Source organism: Ovis canadensis, chromosome 2 (assembly GCF_042477335.2).
Source record: "Ovis canadensis isolate MfBH-ARS-UI-01 breed Bighorn chromosome 2, ARS-UI_OviCan_v2, whole genome shotgun sequence".
In the NCBI taxonomy this organism is placed as follows: domain Eukaryota; kingdom Metazoa; phylum Chordata; class Mammalia; order Artiodactyla; family Bovidae; genus Ovis; species Ovis canadensis.
Window position 1 is genome coordinate 147,601,922 of NC_091246.1, and position 20,445 is coordinate 147,622,366.

At 38.6% G+C, this 20,445-nt stretch overlaps 1 protein-coding gene across 5 annotated transcripts in view; it reads right to left on the minus strand.

The window, feature by feature from the left end:
* Positions 1–14,073: 14,073 nt before the first annotated feature.
* The window catches only part of XIRP2 (xin actin binding repeat containing 2), a 356,418-nt gene continuing 350,046 nt past the window's right edge, over positions 14,074–20,445 (minus strand). For all 5 annotated transcript variants that reach the window (XM_069577332.1, XM_069577329.1, XM_069577331.1 and 2 more), the window contains one exon: positions 14,074–16,004. In XM_069577332.1, coding sequence (XP_069433433.1) covers positions 14,516–16,004 — 1,489 coding nt within the window. In that variant the 3' untranslated portion in view covers positions 14,074–14,515. The remainder of the gene's footprint in view (positions 16,005–20,445) is intronic.

A 20,445-nucleotide genomic window follows, 5' to 3' on the forward strand; every position in this document is an offset into this window, starting at 1 on the left:
TCCAACTCTCACATCCATACATGACTACTGGAAAAACCATAGCCTTGACTAGACGGACCTTAGTTGGCAAAGTAATGTCTCTGCTCTTGAATATGCTGTCTAGGTTGGTCATAACTTTGGGTCCATTTATTTAGCTGAAAGATTTTGTCATAATTAGAGTTAACCAATACTCATTACTAAGTAAAGCAATATTTGGACTTCCAAAATCACTGCAGATGGTGACTGCAGCCATGAAATTAAAAGACTCTTACTCCTTGGAAGAAATGTAGGAGTGGGATTGCTGGGTCGTATGGTGGTTTTATTCCTAGTTTTTTAAGTAATCTCCATACCATCTTTCATAGTGGCTGTTTCAATTTACATTCCTACCAACAGTGCAAGAGTGTTTCCTTTTCTCCTCACCCTCTCCAGCATTTATTGTTTCTAGACTTTTTCATGATGGCCATTCTGACCAGTGTGAGGTGATACCTTATTGTAGTTTTGATTTGCATTTATCTTATAATGAGCCTTGTTGAGCATCTTTTTGTGTGTTTGCTAGCCATCTGTACATCTTCTTTGGAGAAATGTCTGTTTAGGTCTTTTCCCCACTTTTTGATTGGATTGTTTGTTTTTCTGGCATTGAGTTGTATGAGCTGCTTGTATGCTTTGGAAATTAATCCTTTATCAGTTGCTTCATTTGTTATTATTTTCTTCTATTCTGAGGGTTTTCTTTTCACCTTGTTTATAGTTTCCTTTGCTGTTGAAAAGCTTCTAAGTTTAATCAGGTCCCACTTTTTTTACTTTTGCTTTTATTTCCATTACTCTAGGAGGTGGGTCATAGAGGATCTTGTTTGATTTATGTCATCGAATGTTCTGCCTACATTTTCCTCTAAGAATTTTATAGTTTCTGGTCTTACATTTAGGTCTTTAAACCATTCTGAGTTTATCTTTGTATGTGGTGTTAGGAACTGTTCTAATTTCATTCTTTTACATGTAGCAGTCCAGTTTTCCCAGCTCCATTTATTGAGGAGGCTGTTTTTGCCCCATTGTATGTTCTTGCCACCTTTGTTAAAAATAAGGTACCCATAGGTTGATAGGTTTATTTCTGGGCTTTTTATCTTTTTCCATTGGCTTATATTTCTGTTTTTGTGCCACTACTCTACTGTCTTGATGATTATAGTTTGTAATATAATCTGAAGTCAGGAAGGTTGATTCTCCAGTTCCATTATTCTTCCTCAAGACTGCTTTGGCTTTTTAGGGAATTTTGTGTTTCCATATGAATTGTGAAATTTTTTTTGTTTCAGTTCTGTGAAAAATGCCATTGGTAATTTGATGGGGATTGCATTGAATCTGGAGAAGGAAATGGCAACCCACTCTAGTGTTCTTGCCTGGAGAATCCTGTGGACAGAGGAGCCTGGTGGGCTGCTATCCATGGGGTTGCACAGAGTCAGACAAGACTGAACCGACTTAGCATGCATGCATGCCTTGGAGAAGGAAATGGCAACCCACTACAGTATTCTTGCCTGGAGAATCCCAGGGACAGAGGATCCTGGTGAGCTGCCTTCTATGGGGTTGCACAGAGTCAGACACGACTGAAATGACTTAGCATCAGCAGCAGCAGCATTGAATCTGTAGATTGTGTTTGGTAGTATAATTTTCACAATATTGACTTTTCCTACCCAGAAACATGGAATATCTCTCCATCTGTTTATGTTGTCTCTGATTTCTTTCATTAGTGTCTCATAATTTTCTGTGTACAGTTCTTTTGTCTCCTTACATAAGTTTATCCCTAGATATTTAATTCTCTTTGTTGCATTGGTGAATGGGATTGGTTCCTTAATTTCTCTTTCTGATTTTTCCTTGTTAGTATATAGAAATGCAAGTGATTTCTGTGTATCGATTTTGTATCCTGCAACTTTGCTAAATTCACTGATTTACTAGAGCTCTAGTAATTTTCTGATACTATCTTTAGGATTTTCTATGTACAGTATCATGTCATCTGCAAACAGTGAGAGTTTTACTTCTTTTTTGATTTGGATTCCTTTTATTTCTTTTTCTTCTCTGATTGCTGTAGCTAGGACTTACAAAACTATGTTGAATAACAGTGGTGAAATTGGACACCCTTGTTATGTTTCTGATCTTAGGGGGAATGTTTTCAGTTTTTACCATTGAGGATAATGTTTGTTTAGGCTTATCATATATGGCCTTTACTATGTTGAGGTAGGTTCCTTCTATGACCTTTTTTTTTGAAGCGTTTTAATCACAAAGTGGTGCTGAATTTCGTCAAAGGTTTTTTTCTGCATCTATTGAGATTATCATATGATTTTTATCTTTCAGTTTGTTAATGTGGTGTATCACATTGATTGATTTGCATATATTGAAGAATCCTTGCATTCCAGGAATAAACTCAACTTGATCATGGTATATGAGCTTTTTGATGTGTTGCTGAATTCTGTTTGCTAAAATTTTGTTGAGGACTTTTGCATCTATGTTCATCAGTGGTATTGGCTTGTAGTTTTCTTTTTTGTGTGTTGTCTTTGTCTGGTTTTGGTATCAGGGTAATGGTGGCCCTGTAGAATGAGTTTGGAAGTGTTTCTTCCTCTGCAATTTTTTGAAAGAGTTTTAGAAGGATAGGCATTAGCTCTGCTGCTGCTGCTAAGTCACTTCAGTCATGTCCGACTCTGTGTGACCCCATAGATGGCAGCCCACCAGGCTCTTCCGTCCCTGGGATTCTCCAGGCAAGAACACTGGAGAGGGGTGCCACTGCCATTTCCTTCTCCAATGCATGAAAGTGAAACGTGAAAATGAAGTCACTCAGTCGTGTCCGACTCTTAGCGACCCCATCGACTGCAGTCCACCAGGCTCCTCCATCCAGGGGATTTTCCAGGCAAGAGTACTGGAGTGAGGTGCCACTGCCTTCTCTGGCATTAGCTCTACTCTTCTTTAAATGGTTGATAGAATTCTCCTGTGAAACCATCTGATCCTGGGGTTTTGTTTTTTGGAAAATTTTGATCACAGTTTCAATTTCAGTGCTTGTAATTGGGTTGTTCATAGTTTCTATTTCTTCTTGGTTCAGTCTTGGAAGATTGAACTTTTCTAAGAATGTGTCCATTTCTTCCAGGTTATCCATTTTATTGCCATATAATTGTTAATAATAGTCTCTTAAAATCCTTTGTATTTCTGCCTTGTCTGTTGTAATCTCTCCTTTTTCATTTCTAATTGTATTAATTTGATTCTTCTCTCTTTTTTTTCTTGATGAATCTCGCTAAAGGTTTGTTAATTTTGTTTATCTTCTCAAAGAACCAGCATTTAGTTTTTATTAATCTTTACTATTGTTTCTTTCATTTCTTTTTGATTTATTTCTGCTCGGATCTTTATGACTTCTTTCCTTCTACTACTTTTGGGGTTTTTTGGGTTTTTTTCCAGTTGTTTTAGGTGTAAAGTTAGGTTGTCTATTTGACGTTTTTCTTGTTTCTTCAGCTAGGATTATATTGCCATGAACTTCCCTCTTAGAACTGCTTTACCATATCCCATAGATTTTGAGTTGTCATGTTTTCATTGTCATTTGTTTCTTGAATTTTTTTGATTTTCCTTTTGATTTCTTCAATAACTTGTTGGCTATTTAGAAACGTGTTGTTTAATCTCCATGTATTCGTCTTTCTTACAGTTTTTTTTTCTTGTAATTGTTATCTAGTCTCATAGCATTGTTGTTGGAGAAGATTTTACTGAGGTTTGATTTGTGAGCCAAGATATGGTCATTCCTGGAGAATGTTCCATGTGCACTTGAGAAGAAGGTATATTCTTCTGCATTTGCATGGAATGTCCTGAAGATATCAATGAGATCCATCTCATCTAAAGTATCATTAAAGATTTGTTTTTCCTTATTAATTTTCTGTTTTGATGATCATCCATTGGCGTGAGTGAGGTGTTAAAGTCTCCTAGTATTATTGTGTTGCTGTCAAATTCTCCTTTTATGTCTGTTAGTGTTTGTCTTATGTATTGAGGTACTCCTTTGATGGGTGCATACAGCTGTTATATCTTCCTCTTGGATTGATCCCTTGATCATTGTGTAGTGTCCTTCCTTATCTCTTATAATCTTTATTTTAAGGTCTATTTTGTCTGATATGAGGGTTGCTACTCCAGCTTTCCTTTGCTTCCCATTTGCATGGAATATATTTTTCCATCCTCTCACTGTTAGTCTAAATGTGTGTTTAGGTCTGAAGTGGGTTTCTTATAGGCACCATATATATGGGTCTTATTTCTGTATCCATTCAGCCAGTCTGTGTCTTTTGGTTGGAGCATTTAATCCATTTACATTTAAAGTAATTATTGATATATATGTTTCTATTGCCATTTTCTTAGTTGTTTGGGGTTGATTTTATAGATCTTTTTTCTTCTCATATTCTTGACTATATAAGTCCCTTTAACATTTTTTTGTAAAGCTGGTTTGAAGGCACTGAATTTTCTTAACTTTTGCTTGTCTGAAAAGGTTTTTATTTCTCCATCAAGTTTGGATGAGATCTTTGCTGGGTACAGTAATCTTGGTTTAGATTTATCCCTTTCAGTACTTCAAATATATCCTGCCAATCCCTTCTGGCCTGTAGAGTTCCTGCTGAAAGATCAGCTGTTAAGCATATGGGATTTCCCTTGTATGTTACTTATTGCTTCTCCCTTGCTGCTTTTAATATTTTTTATTTGAGTTTAGTCTTTGTTAGTTTGATTAGTATGTGTCTTGGTGTGTTTCTCCTTGGGTTTATCCTATATGGGACTCTTTGTGCCTCTTGGACTTGACCGACTATTTCCTTTTCCAGGTTGACAAAATTTTCAAGTATAATCTCTTCAAAAATTTTCTCATACCCTGTCTTCCTCTCTTCTTCTGGGATCCCTATAATTTGAATGTTGGTACATTGACATTGTCCCAGAGGTCTCTGAGACTACCCTCAGTCCTTTTCCTTCCTTTTACTTTATTCTGCTCTTCAGAAGTTATTTCTACCATTTTATCTTTCAGCTCACTGATTCATTCTTCTGCTTCAGATATTCTGCTATTGATTTTATCTAGAGTATTTTTAATTTCAGTAATTGTGTTTTTTGTCTCTGTGTATTTATTTTTTAATTCTTCTAGGTATTGTTAATTGATTTCTGCATTTTCTCCATTTTGTTTTCAAGGTTTTTGATCATCTTTACTATCATTATTCTGAATTATTTTTCAGGTAGTTTGCCTATTTCATCTTCATTTATTTGAACTTCTGTGTTTCTAGTTTGTCCCTTCATTTACATAGTATTTCTCTGCCTTTTCATTATTATTATTTTTTTCTTATTGTGTTTGAGGTCTCCTTTTCCCAGGCTTCAAGGTTGAATTCTTCCTTCCTTTTGGTTTCAGCCCTCCTAAGTTTGGTTCAGTGGTTTGAGTAAGCTTTTTATAGGGTGAAATTTGTGTTGAGTTTTTGTTTGTTTGCCTGTTTGTTTTTCCTCTGATGGGTAAGACTGAGTAGGTGGTAATCCTGTCTACTGACGATTAGGTTTGCATTTTGTTGTTGTTGTTTAGATAAGGGGTCCTGCATAGAGTACTACTGGTCCATGGATGATGCTGACTCTTGTATTCAAATGGGTTCCTTTGTTTGTGTTCTTACTATTTGATACTCCGAAATCTGTATGCAGATCAGGAAGCAACAGTTAGAATTGGACATGGAACAACAGACTGGTTCCAAATAGGAAAAGGAGTGCGTCAAGGCTGTATATTGTCACCCTGCTTATTTAACTTATATGCAGAGTACATCGTGAGAAATACTGGGATGGAGGAAACAAAAGCTGGAATCAATATCAAGCCGGGAGAAATATCAATAACCTCAGATATTCAGATGACACCACCCTTATGGCAGAAAGTGAAGAGGAACTAAAATGCCTCTTGATGAAAGTGAAAGAGGAGAGTGAAAAAGTTGGCTTAAAGCTCAACATTCAGAAAACGAAGATCATGGCATCTGGTCCCATCACTTCATGGGAAATAGATGGGGAAACAGTGGAAACAGTGTCAGACTTCATTTTTCTGGGCTCCAAAATCATTGCAGATGGTGACTGCAGCCATGAAATTAAAAGACGCTTACTCCTTGGAAGAAAAGTTATGACCAACCTAGACAGTATATTCAAAAGCAGAGACATTACTTTGCCAACTAAGGTCCGTCTTGTCAAGGCTATGGTTTTTCCAATGGTCGTGTATGGATTTGAGAGTTGGACTGTGAAGAAGGCTGAGCGCCAAAGAATTGATGCTTTTGAAGTGTGGTGTTGGAGAAGACTCTTGAGAGTCCCTTGGACTGCAAGGAGATCCAACCAGTCCATTCTGAAGGAGGTCAACCCTGGGATTTCTTTGGAAAGAATGATGCTAAAGCTGAAACTCCAGTACTTTGGCCATCTGATGTGAAGAGTTGACTCATTGGAAAAGACTCTGATCCTGGGGGATTGGGGGCAGGAGGAGAAGGGGACGATGGAGGATGAGATGGCTGGATGGCATCACGGACTCGATGCACGTGAGTCTGAGTGAACTCCGGGAGATGGTGATGGACAGGGAGGCCTGGCGTGCTGTGATTCATGGGGTCACAAAGAGTCGGACATGACTGAAGGACTGAACTGAACTGAACTGAGGATTAGTTCTCTGGTAATCTAGGGTCTTGCTTCTCTGGTGGCTTAGATGGTAAAGCATCTGCTTACAATGCAGGAGACATGGTTTTGATCCCTGGGTCAGGAAGATCCCCTGGAGAAGGAAATGGCAATCCACTCCAGTATTCTTGCCTGGAAAATCCCATGGATGGAGCCTGGTAGGCTACAGTCCATGGGGTAGCAAAGAGTCGGACACAACTGAGAGACTTCACTTCACTTTTCTAGGGTCTTGGAGTCAGTGCTTCCACTCCAAAGGCTCAGGGCTTATCTCTGGTCAGGGACAAAGATTCCACAAGTGTTCTTTTTTTGGCATTTAGTGAGATTAAAACAAATATCCCAAAATGAGAAACCAAAGATGAACTCCGGACAAGTGGCAGTTACAAAATCAGCAAATAATAATTAAAATAATGAATACACACATATACATATACATCTATGAGCAAAGTCAAAACAGCCCAACAAAAATAAAGTACAGTAGATTGGCCTGGCGTATAAAGGAAATCAGAAATTATATTTACCAGTTAAGAACAAAACTAACCAAAGCACAAACTGGAAAACAAAACTAAAGCAAGGTGCCAATTGGGGAATAAAGTAATGAAAACAAAATTAACAAATATGTTGAGAAGAAAGGAAAGAAAGATAGAATAGATATGCAAAGTTAAATATAGATAGATGAAGATTTATATACATTAAAGATTAACTGCAAGGGGAAAATAGCAGTGGGAAAAGCAAACAAATACATAAATGTAGAGAAAATAATAATAGGTTAAAAATTAAAATTAGAAAAAGAGAAAAGAACAATTTAAAAAAAAAAAGGAAAAGTCTACAGAACTGCAGGAGCTCAATGTAGAGGCAGAGGTTTATAACAACAATAAGAAATGTGACTGAGGAAATAAAAAGTTCAAAAGCTTAATTAGATTTCATCAGTTCAGTTCAGTTCAGTCGCTCAGTCGTGTCTGACTCTTTGCGACCCCAGGAATCACAGCACGCCAGGCCTCCCTGTCCATCACCATCTCCAGGAGTTCACTCACACTCATGTCTATCGAGTCTGTGATGCCATCCAGCCATCCCATCCTCGGTCGTCCCCTTCTCCTCCTGCCCCCAATCTCTCCCAGGATCAGAGTCTTTTCCAATGAGTCAACACTTCACATGAGGTGGCCAAAGTACTGGAGCTTCAGCCTCAGCATCATTCCTTCCAAAGAAATCCTAGGGTTGATCTCCTTCAGAATGGACTGGTTGGATCTCCTTGCAGTCCAAGGGACTCTCAAGAGTCTTCTCCAACACCACACTTCAAAAGCATCAATTCTTCGGCGCTCAGCCTTCTTCACAGTCCAACTCTCACATCCATACATGACCATTGGAAAAACCATAGCCTTGACAAGACGGACCTTAGTCGACAAAGTAATGCCCCTGCTTTTGAATATGCTATCTAGGTTGGTCATAACTTTTCTTCCAAGGAGTAAGCGTCTTTTAATTTCATGGCTGCAGTCACCATCTGCAATGATTTTGGAGCCCAGAAAAATGAAGTCTGACACTGTTTCCACTGTTTCCCCATCTATTTCCCATGAAGTGATGGGACCAGATGCCATGATCTTCGTTTTCTGAATGTTGAGCTTTAAGCCAACTTTTTCACTCTCCTCTTTCACTTTCATCAAGAGGCATTTTAGTTCCTCTTCACTTTCTGCCATAAGGGTGGTGTCATCTGCATATCTGAGGTTATTGATATTTCTCCCGGCTTGATATTGATTCCAGCTTTTGTTTCCTCCATCCCAGTATTTCTCATGATGTACTCTGCATACAAGTTAAATAAGCAGGGTGACAATATACAGCCTTGATGCACTCCTTTTCCTATTTGGAACCAGTCTGTTGTTCCATGTCCAGTTCTAACTGTTGCTTCCTGACCTGCATACAGATTTCTCAAGAGGCAGGTCAGGTTGTCTTGTAGTCCCATCTCTTTGAGAATTTTCCACAGTTTATTGTGATCCACACAGTCAAAGGCTTTGGCATAGTCAATCAAGCAGAAATAGATGTTTTTCTGGAATTCTCTTGCTTTTTCTATGATCCAGCGGGTGTTGGCAATTTGATCTCTGGTTCCTCTGCCTTTTCTAAAACCAGCTTGAACATCAGGAAGTTCATAGTTCATGTATTGCTGAAGCCTGGCTTGGAGAATTTTGAGCATTACTTTACTAGCATGTGAGATAAGTGCAATTGTGTGGTAGTTTGAGCATTCTTTGGCGTTGCCTTTCTTTGGGATTGGAATGAAAACTGTTCTTTCCCAGTCCTGTGGCCACTGCTGAGTTTTCCAAATTTGTTGGCCTATTGAGTGCAGCACTTTCACAGCATCATCTTTCAGGGTTTGAAATAGCTCAACTGGAATTCTATCACCTCCACTAGCTTTGTTTGTAATAATGCTTTCTAAGGCCCACTTGACTTCACATTCCAGGATGTCTGACTCTTGATGAGTGATCACATCATCGTGATTATCCGGGTCATGAAGATCTTTTCTGTACAGTTCTTCTGTGTGTTCTTGCCACCTCTTCTTAATATCTTCTGCTTCTGTTAGGTCCATACCATTTCTGTCCTTTATCGAGCCCATCTTTGCATGAAATGTTCCCTTGGTATATCTAATTTTCTTGAAGAGATCTCTAGTCTTTCCCATTCTGTTGCTTTCCTCTATTTCTTTGCATTGATTGCTGAAGAAGGCTTTCTTATCTCTTCTTGCTGTTCCTTGGAAATCTGCATTCAGATGCTATATATTTCCTTTTCTCCTTTGCTTTTTGCCTCTCTCCTTTTCACAGCTATTTGTAAGGCCTCCCCCGACAGCCATTTGGCTCTTTTGCATTTCTTTTCCATGGGGATGGTCTTGATCCCTGTCTCCTGTACAATGTCACGAACCTCTGTCCATAGTTCATCAGGCACTCTATCTATCAGATCTAGGCCCTTAAATCTATTTCTCACTTCCACTGTATAATCATAAGGGATTTGATTTAGGTCATACCTGAATGGTCTAGCGGTTTTCCCTACTTTCTTCAATTTAAGTCTGAATTTGGTAATAAGGAGTTCATGATCTGAGCCACAGTCAGCTCCTGGTCTTGTTTTTGTTGACTGTATACAGCTAGTGCCAATAAAATCAACTACTACAATAGAGGGGGGCGGGGAAAGAAACAAAAATGGAAAAATCCAAAAGAATCTACAGAACAAGTCAAAGCATAAGAAAAATAGTTTTTCTTGAGTTGCTGCTTCAGAGTCCTTTTCCTTACTGAGAGTCACAGTCCACCTCACCTCCCTAGGATGCCCTCCAACACTGTGCTGATCTCTGGACCTGCTGTGGGGGCAGCTCGGATTCTAATCTGGTCCTAGTTCTTTGTGTTCTTGCCTCCAATGTCCACAGCTATCAGAACCAGTGTGTTTTATTTTTTGGGAGCTCTCAATGACCTTTTTTATATTCTGTAGATACAGAGTCTGCCTAGTTGATTGTGTGGATTTAATCTACAGCTTGTACAGATGGTGGGAAGGCTTTGGGTCTTCTTCCTTAGCCACATTGCCCCTGGGTTTCAACTGTGGTTTTATTTCTACCTCCACACACGGTTCATCCACTGGGGTTTGTTCCTGAGGCTGCCCTGGAGGATTTGGGTTTGCCCCTCTGAGAGTCAGATGTGGAGGTGGTGCAGCTGCTTGGGTCGCAGGGGTTCTGGCAGCATCAAGTACTCAGGGGAGTTTGCGGCTAGGGAAGCAGGAAATATAGTGCTTTAGAAGGGTATGGGAACCAGTACTGGCCAGGATGCTCCAGTATTCTTGCCTGGAGAACCCCATCCCTGACAGAGAAGCCTGGCAGGCCACAGTCTACAGGGTCACGAAGCATCAGACACTACTGACTGTGTGTGTAGATGCAAGACTTTTGCTTGCCTGTGGCAGCTCTGCCCAGTAAGAGTTGAGTGTGAAGATGGCACAGCTGCTTGGCTTGTGAGAACCCTGGCTGTGCCAAGTGTGCAGGGCCACAGACTGCCTCTGCCACAGGAGTTATGGCCCTATCGGATTTTCAAGCCTCTTGTAGCTGGCAATCAGAAAGCCTCTTTGGCCAGTCTTTCACCGTAGCTCTGCCCATCCAGGCACTTAGAGGGCTCCCTTGCCTGGAGTCCTACTCTGTTGTTCAGCATGTCAGGCACATAGAGGGCCACCCTGGCTGGGGTCCTACTCTGTAGTTCGGTGCATCAGTCACTTAAAGGAGCACCCTGGCTGGGGTCCTACTCTGTAGTTCAGTGTGTCAGGCGTTTGATGGGCCAGCCTCTCTATTGTTCAGCTGCCGATGCTGGCCTGTGGGGAGAGAGCCTCTGTGATGGCTTCACCCTCTATGCATGACTCGGCAGTATTGCTTTGCTTCCATGGCAGCCAGACTTTCCGCCACAGGTATTTCCCACCACAGTCTCCTCCCTCACATCCCATTGATCTGTCTCTTCACACTCAACAGCAGCTCTTGCACTGGGATTCTCCACAACTCCTAAACTCCAGCTCCCAGCTGCTGTGCCTTCCAGGGGACCTGTGTCCCTGTCTGGGGTATGTATGGCTGCAGGAAGGACTGTCTGATTCTCATTCCATTTAGGCTGCCACAGGTCAGCTGTTTCACTCTTGGCCTTAAATGTTTCTCTTCTGACTCAGACAGTTGCCCCGATGTGGGGATCGGATCCCTGTTTCAGTTCCTTCACCGGCCAAGGGCAGGTCCAGTCCTACTAACACTCCTGTTTTTCCCCTTAGTTCCTTTGTCCTACTGAGGCTCTCTGCATATTGTGTGTGGCTCTATATATTCTTTTCCACTGGTCAGGTACTCCTGTCTGCTCTCAGCTGGTGTTCTGCATGCACTTCTGTGTCTGAAGGCATCTTCCTGATGTATCCATGGAGAGAGATGTACTCCACGTCCACCTACTTCTCTGCCATCTTATTCTCTCCCCAAATATATCTGAATTTTAAAAAAATCTTACATGTTACCCAAGGAAGGTGAGGCAGTCAATAATTATGTCTGATAGAGAAGGTTTGAAAACAATAAGTTGTTGATTGAATGAAGGGTAAACAAAAGAACAATTCATATTTTTCTATTGTCTTCCCTGATATCTACATTAGCTAATTTTAATCCCAGGTTTTAATGTAACTGACAGTTATGTGGACTGCGATACCCAAATTAAATGAGCAGAATCCCAAGGTAGAAATTTTGTAAAGCAAACCACTTTTGTTAAAGTGCAACTGACATTAAGAAACTAAATCTCAAGATATTGCCATGATCATTTATAAATTATTTTTTCCTCTATGGAAACTATTGTGTAATCTTAGCATATATTATCTCACAAGACGTAATTAAAGGTTATGTGTGCCACAACTAGAATCCCAGATGCCACAACTAAAGATGCTGCATGATGCAACAAAGATGGGATCCCATGTGCCACAACTAAGACCCAGTGCCGCCAAATGGATAATGTGTGCATGCTCAGTGGCTCAGTCATGTCCAACTCTTTGTGACCCCATGGACTGTAGCTCACCAGGTTCCTCTGTCCATGGGGTCTCTCAGGCAAGAATACTGGAGTGGGTTGTCATTTCCTTCTCTAGTGGATCCTCTCGACTCAGGGATTAAACTTGCATCTCCTGTGTCTCCAGTATTGCCAAGCAGATTTTTACCACTGAGCCAACTGGAAGCCAATAAATAAATAATAAAGATTCAAAGAGTAGATCAAAAGTGGAATAATTCAATTTAAACAATAATTTTGCTATTGTAGTACTACAGTTAACTGTTTTCTTTGCAGATTTTCACAGTACTCCATTAAACTGGGTAAATATATTCCCACAAAACGTATATGTTGAAGCCGTATCCCTAGTGTGACTATATATGGAGGTAGGGTTTGTATTAGAGGTGATTAAGGTTAAATGAAGTTACTGGAGTGGGGCCCTACACCAATAGGCCTAATATCTTTATAGGAAAAGGAAGAGACATCAGCAGTACACCTGCATAGAGAAGAGGCCATGTGAGGATGCAGTGAGAGGGCAAGCTGTCTCCAAGTGAAGGAGAGAGACCTTAGGAGAAACCAATCCTGCAGACACCTTGATCTTGAACATCCAGCCTTCAGAACTGTGAGAAAGTAAATTTCTGTTGTCTAAGCCATCTAATATGTGGTACTTTATATGGCAACCCTGGCAAATGAACAATGTCTTAGGAACCTGTTGAGAACATACTAACAGGAGAGAATTGTTATAATTTCTAAAAAGAATGAGTTTTCAACATTACATTTTGGTTTCATACTTGACAGAAAGGCAACGGTTTGTGCTCATGTAGAAAAATACAGGATAAGGCCTATTTCATATATGTATATTTTACGTCAACATGCCTTTTCATATTCTTGACAACAAAGGACCTTTGCCAACAAAGGTCCATCTAGTCACGGCTATGGTTTTTCCAGTGGTCATGTATGGATGTGAGAGTTGGACTATAAAGAAAGCTGAGCGCAGAAGAATTGATGCTTTTGAACTGTGGTGTTGGAGAAGACTCTTGAGAGTCCCTTGGACTGCAAGGAGATCCAACCAGTCCATCCTAAAGAAAATCAGTCCTGAATATTCATTGGAAGGACTGATGCTGAAGCTGAAACGCCATTACTTTGACCACCTAATACGAAGAACTGACTTATTGGAAAATACCCTGATGCTGGGAAAGATTGAAGGCAGGAGGAGAAGGGGACGATAGAGGATGAGATGGTTGGATGGCCTCACATTCGATGGACATGAGTTTGAGTAAGCTCCTGGAGTTAGTGATGGACAGGGAAGCCTGTTGTGCTGTAGTCCATGGGGTCTCAAAGAATTGGACATGACTGAGTGACTGAACTGAACTGAAGTCAACATGCACTGGCTCATCTATATTCACATTATTTTTCTTCTCAGAATTATCACATGTATTTGAGGGGAAAATTCAGAAAAGAAATTTTCAAAAGACAGTGTTTTGTAATAAAAAATTAATATCCATTAAATAGGGTAAGAAAAAAATCTGACAAAATGTAGTGATATCATTTATATGTTCACTAATTGCATATATAGTAAGCATTAAAAATGTGTGCCATAATTTTTTTAAGTAACTTCTAATACTTTTTGAGTTCAGTTGATTTCTGAGTATGAACTTCACATTATTTTGATGAAAAGTGATATTTTTTCATTAAATGTTTATAGGCATGTTCCATAATAATTTTACACAGGTAAATAAACAACCATAATAGTTCTTGTATCTCTATAAAAAGAGCAAAAAAGGGAAAGAATATTTTATATTTTCTAATAATACTGTGGCTCTGGCTTAGTATTTAATTTTTCCAGGAGTGTGTGTTTGCATATTAAATACTTGGCACAAGACATATATTTCCTAAATCATGAAAACATACATGCTTAGAATGAAAATATACATGGAGAAAACAGACACAAGTGTTTTGGTTTGCACCCCAGGTGATTCGATTTTATTTCAGCAGAAATTATAGAGAAAGTGTAAGAATGGTGATAAATATCAGAGTACAGAATGTCACCATGATGTTATCTGGCATGTTGAAAAAACAGAGCAATACACTTAAGTATCATTTGACAAGAAAACATTCAAGAATGTTTCATCTCTTGATTCCATTCAGACTAAAAGTAGATTCAAATCAATTATGAAAAACATCATCTAGTGTAATACAAGGAATTATTATATCCATTGTGGATCCAATGGATTTACTACATCCATTGTGGATCCAATGGATATATTACATCCATTGTGATAGACATGAGATTTCTGAATGTTTACAAATTCAACAAAAGGTTATCAAAACCCCCAGAGCCTTCTTTCAGAACACTGATACTGCCTGAGTGTGGACTGCAAGTGGCCAGAGACGTTCTACTCAGTATCACTGTAGTGCCTATTCCTTTTAATTTGCTCTTCCACTGTGAGTTGTTCAGACTGGACTTCCACTCTGGGAAATGGAGGCTTGGCTGTAAATTCACAGCTCGGAGCATCAAAATCTGTGTCTCTGTTGACGTGTGCTGCTCCTATTGTTTGCCCATGCCAATGTTTGATATCCTTCCCCAATTCTCTTAAATACAAACATGGCATATTTTTAATATGATCTACAGAATCTATTAAATTATGCTTAAAAATGTTCTCATTCCTTTTGGAAAAAGCAGCAATTTTCACAGTGTTCGAAAAGAAGAAATGTAGGGTTTTATTATTTGAGTGGTTTTCTTTGATGTTTAAAATATTTGTCTCAGAAGAGGGCATTGAACTTTTCCCGTCACTGAGGCCTGACCTGGGGACACACTGCACGGGACTGCCTGCAGTCGCTCGGTCAGTCTGTCTATCTAGAGTCATAGCCAGCACGTTTCTTGAGTAAGTCTTTTCAGATTCGAATATACCAAGTAACTCCGGGAGTTTAGAAGCATTTTCTAAGCTTTCAATTTGATATTCATTTGCAGTGCAGCACGCTTCACTTGACAGTGGCAATAGATTAGGAAATTCTAAAATAGATGTCTTCTGCCTGCAATTATTCAGATATGATGCTGCTACATAATTGTTATTATTATTCTTATTCAAATTCTCTTTACGATTTTCTGGTACCACCTCATCATCGGTGTTAGTAACCTGTAGACCTTCTGCACCATCAGGTTCATTAGCTTTTTCATTTTTCTCTTTCTCAGCACTCTGTGCGACCGCATTATTGTTATCGTTAAGATCCATTTCACTTTTCCTCTTATTCTTTGTATCTTCGGCCTCATTCACCTTATCTTGTACATCCTTATTTCCTTCCTTCTTCTCTTTTCTTGTTTCATATGCTTCCATTTCTTTGATTCCTGTAATATCTTCTTTCTGACACATGTGGGTGGATTGCAGGCATGGCTGCAGGAAAGAAATGTTATCTTGTTCTTGTCCTTTACTTTCCACAGTTTTCATGTGTTCTATCAGTGATCCACTTTTAAATCCAGCAGATGTAGGGGTTGTCATTTCCGGTGGCCATTTAGGTTTACTCATTTTGAGCTCTTCCTCAAGGGAAGAGCTTTTCTTAGGTATCTCCCTGGAAGGAGGCCAAATGATTTTTAATTTCCCCCTCTTTCCACATTTTTTCAAAACATCCCTTTGCCCTTCACTCTTACCAGCATCTAAATGCTTATTAAGTTCTCCAAGCATGGGGGTATTTTCCGTATTGTTTTTACACATAGTTGGTTCTTCATTAGGAGTAAAGTCAACTGAGCTGCTCTGATTTTTGCAATTCCATCGATCTTTATGCTGTTTGTGTCCAAAACCTTCATCATAATTTCCTTTTGATTTGAAAAGTTGTTTAAAGTGAGGTTTACAATATATTTGTCCATGAAGTGAGGCATAATTTCCCAAACTGTCAAAAAAAAAAAACATTTTTAAACATTTTATATATACACTGCAAATTTATACAGCATTAGGGAATTGATTATTTCGAGCAATGAATCAGAGATTGAGTACAATTAGCTTACTGGCAATAGGAATGTGCCTATTGATTGAACATTCTTGTTAGATAATATTTACCACTAATGCCCTCTATAATACTTGTCTTGCAGTAGTCAGAATTTCGTGCTGTATGTCAGGTACTGCTACAAAAGGTGCTATAGTGTAATGCATATGTAGTTATAGATGATGTAAAATGGTAGGACTAAATCTTTGCTAACTCAGAGAATTGTGAGGGGCTGCAATTTTCAACAAATCCTGAATAGCATACAAAAATTAACTATTTGAACTTCCCAGTTAACTGGATTTTGAATGAATGAATTGGAAAGTTTGTCTATGCAATTTTTAATCTTGTCTCTTTGGAAATATTAACAAATAGAAATGCCTGTTAAAATTAACATCAAATTTAGTCAAAGGCAGCAGTATCATTTTTTAATATTTCTGAATCACTACGTAAAAATGGAGAGAAAAACTAAAAACCCAAGGATAAAATTACAACAAAACCAAGTGACAAGGTATCCTCGTCAACCTCAAAATACAAGGAGGGAAGGACAAACCAACATTAGCTACAAGATTAGCATAATAGTAGCATGTGTGTGGATGACAACAGAGGGAGAAAGGAAGGTGTCTGATGGACCTGAAAATATGAGACTACAAAATAGTCAATCAATAGTTCCTGGAAAGTATCACATGCCAATCGGAGAGCAGCAGCTCAAATTGGGAGAGGTTTTGGCATTTCAATAGCCAGTGAGAGTGCAAAAGTCCTGTGGCAGGAAAGTCTGAAGAGGCTGGAGAAATTAAACTCAAAACTAACCCACTGTGATCCTTTAGATCCTACACTGTGAAAAACAAATACGGGAGTGGAATAAAAAGTGAGGTGAACAATGATGACAGAAATCAAAAGGTCCCAGTCAACATGAAGGAGAGAATCCAAGACAGGAAATCCCAGGAATATCAAGGCACCATAGTTTTTTGAACAGTATAAGAAAATTAGAAAAGGTAGCCCTGTGAAGTTGGGAAAACCATCCTGAATTTTGCTTCCTTCCAAGATTTGCATAAATTAACTCCATATAAAAACAAGCAACAGCAAAGTATCAAGGCCAAACAGTATATAAAGTTATTATGAGAAGTGAAAGAATAAGGAGCATTATCATTGTAGGCAACAAAAACATGGTAGAAAAACATGTTCTTGAAACACCAAACTTTTAACCTACTATTTCAAAATGAACTAAAAGACATTAAGAAAGAGATAAAAGACCCAAAAGAACAGCATGAATTCTAATTAGAAAAAGCAGTAAAGAAGGTTTCAGGTATCAAGAAGAAAACAGTAATGAAAGGAAAAGTCAAACATGTCAGCAATAAAAACCAAACTAAAAGAAAACCAAGAGCAAATTAATAGGAAACATCTTAAGAAAAATATGGCTTTCCTGGTGGCTCAGATGGTAAATAGTCTGCCTTCAGTGTGGGAGACCTGGTTTCAGTCCTTGGGTTGGAAAGATCCCTTGGAGAAGGGAATGGCAACCCACTCCAGTATTCTTGTCTGGAGAATTCCGTGGACAGAGGGGCCAGGTGGGCTACAGCTCATGGGGTGGCGAACAGTCAGACACGACTGAGCGACTAACACTTTCACTAAAGAAAAACAGGAAAATTAAAAGATAAAAAATTTATAATCATAAATGAAAAATATATAATAGGAGTTCCTGAATAAGAAAATAAAATTATGAAACAAGTTAAATACTAAAAAGCTATAATTTAAAGAGCATTTCCCAATATAAAAAAGAATGAAATTACATATGGAAAGATCACAAATTGTTATCATCAGTATGTAAGAACTGAAGGAATAAACTTTCCATGAGCCTTTTCTAAGGAATCTACTTGAAAATAAGCTTGAGCAACCATAATGACTAAGGAAATCTCAACATAAGGATTGTGGGTTAGATTAAATACACTGTTATCTATAAACTGTGATGAAATGAGGGCACAAAGAGAGGTACTATAACATGTAACAGCTACATATGATGACACCAAAGACTCAGCACACTATTCTAAAATATGAGGTGTGAGTGATCAGCGGAGCAAATACAACTTTTAATGCTTTGATAATCAAATTAGTGGTGCTGATAGTTTTGTTTTTCTAAAATTGTTGTTCAAATGAATATGGGATAGTCTAACTCTGTTATCTCCTTTGTCTTTGAGAACCAGAAGCCCTGAAGTAGAAGAAGAAGAAGATACAGCTGTAACAGAGAAGAGGCTAAGCAAAAGCTACGAAATTCTGAATTCAATTTGGAAACATCACTATGAATTCCTATTTTTTTCTGTGTATATAAATATTTACTATATCTTAACACTAAAAAGCTTAGAAATAGCGATCAACTCGGTAGAAAGAGCATCAAGATTATAGTCTTGAAATATTTTACATTTCTCACTAGAAGAAACCAAAGCTTAGAGAAATGACTGACTCTGCATCTGGGCCAGTAAATGTATAAGATGAACATGGGACATCTAGACCTATCAGATAAAGAGGAAGTTATCACAGATAACTTGGGTTCTGTCAAAAGGACTCAGGAGACAACTTGAAGTAGCTTCCACTGGCCAGGTATAGAATAACTGGAGTTTCAGTAATGATGATAACTGTTTGTGTAAACATGTGTAAATCTGAAGTTTATAAAGACATTAAAATATCTTAAAAGTGGTTATCTCTAGGAGATAAGAAACTATTATATTAAATTACTAAATAAAAATTGATACATTGCCAAAACTGATGAATAAAGGAAAAGAATTATGGACTTATTCTGCCTTTTTAAAAATTAACTTTATCACCGTGTAAACAAATACCAAATACAGGGAAGCATCTTCTGTGAAAGTATTCTAATCATAAAAAATGAAGAACAAAATTTGAGTATCAGGATTTTGCAGACATCATTGAACAGATATAGGTATTACAAGCTTCAATATCTGCTATGTCACAAAAAGAGAGAAAAGCTGACATAATGTGTTAAGTATACTCTTGTCAATACTCCCTATGTTCTTCCAAAAGGAATCAAATCTTATTTTAAACTTGAATTAATCTAGAACCTGGATTCAGCTGACAGTTTTTGAAAATACAGAGGATAAAGGAGCATATGAACTGCAGTATGAGTGTGTAATCAGCAATTGCAGACTGCAAAACTTCACAGGTCAAATGTCCTGGGTCTTTCACAAGTAAACAATATGGAATGAAAGGAATGGATGGAAAACCCATAGATTATTTTTTAAAAAGACTTGAAAGACTTGAAAGAGTGTTTTTAAAAAGGATAAAACCAGAGTACAGAATTTAAGAACGCACATTTGGGTAAACAAAACTATAAAATGCAAGGAAACAATTACTATAAAGGATGATATTGACTCACAGTCAAGAGACTGGTTATGTTTGCATAGGGCAAAGGGAGGAAGGAGCTTCTGGAATGGCTAACAATGCTGTATTTCTTGATCTTGATAGTGCTTATGAAGTGTTCACTTTATAATTTAGTGAGCCACGTATTTGCTTTGCTTGGTTTTCTGTATCTGTGGGTGTTATATGTGCTGTACTGTGCTTAATTGCTCAGTTGTGTCTGATACTTTCTGACCCCAAGAATGGTAGCCTACTAGGTAACCCTACTCCATGGGGATTCCCCAGGCAAGAATAGTGGAGTGGGTTGCCATGCCCTCTCCAGGGGATCTTCCCGACCCGGGGATTGAACCCAGGTCTCCCGCATTGCAGACAATTTCTTTACCTGAGCCAGCAGGGAAGCCTGGGTTTTATATAATGCTTTTTAAAAATAGCAGTCATTGAATAAATGTTTTTGAGTCCTTGTTGTATATTTGGGTTTACTTGGTATTGACAAGACAAACATTAGCACATTTCCTACAGCCAGGGAAAATTACACTAGACTGTGTTAGAATGGGGCGAGCACAGGAGATGCTGTGATCCATATACAGGGGTAAAAGCAGGTCACTTCAAAGACATAAAGTCTCAGTTGAGCTCTGAGGAATGATCTGGGGGTGAGGCATGGGAAAACTCCTCCAAGGAGCAGCAACAACATTTGGAATCAGCTAGATGTGAGAGAAAAAAATGACTTTGAGGAACTGAAATTCAGTCTTCATGAAAAGCAACAGGCAACAGGAGGAAGGGGTGTTGGGAGATGAGAAGGGATAATATATTGAATTGCTTTTTAATTCATATTTATATGTTAATTTTGGGAATAGAGGAAGCCATTATATGTTTAAAACTGGGAAGTGATCCCAGATTTGCATTTTTAGAAAGATCATTTTTCTTATTCAGTGGAGCATGGCATTGGGAGAGGTTGGTGGTGGTGAGAGTTTTTTCTCTTATCTAT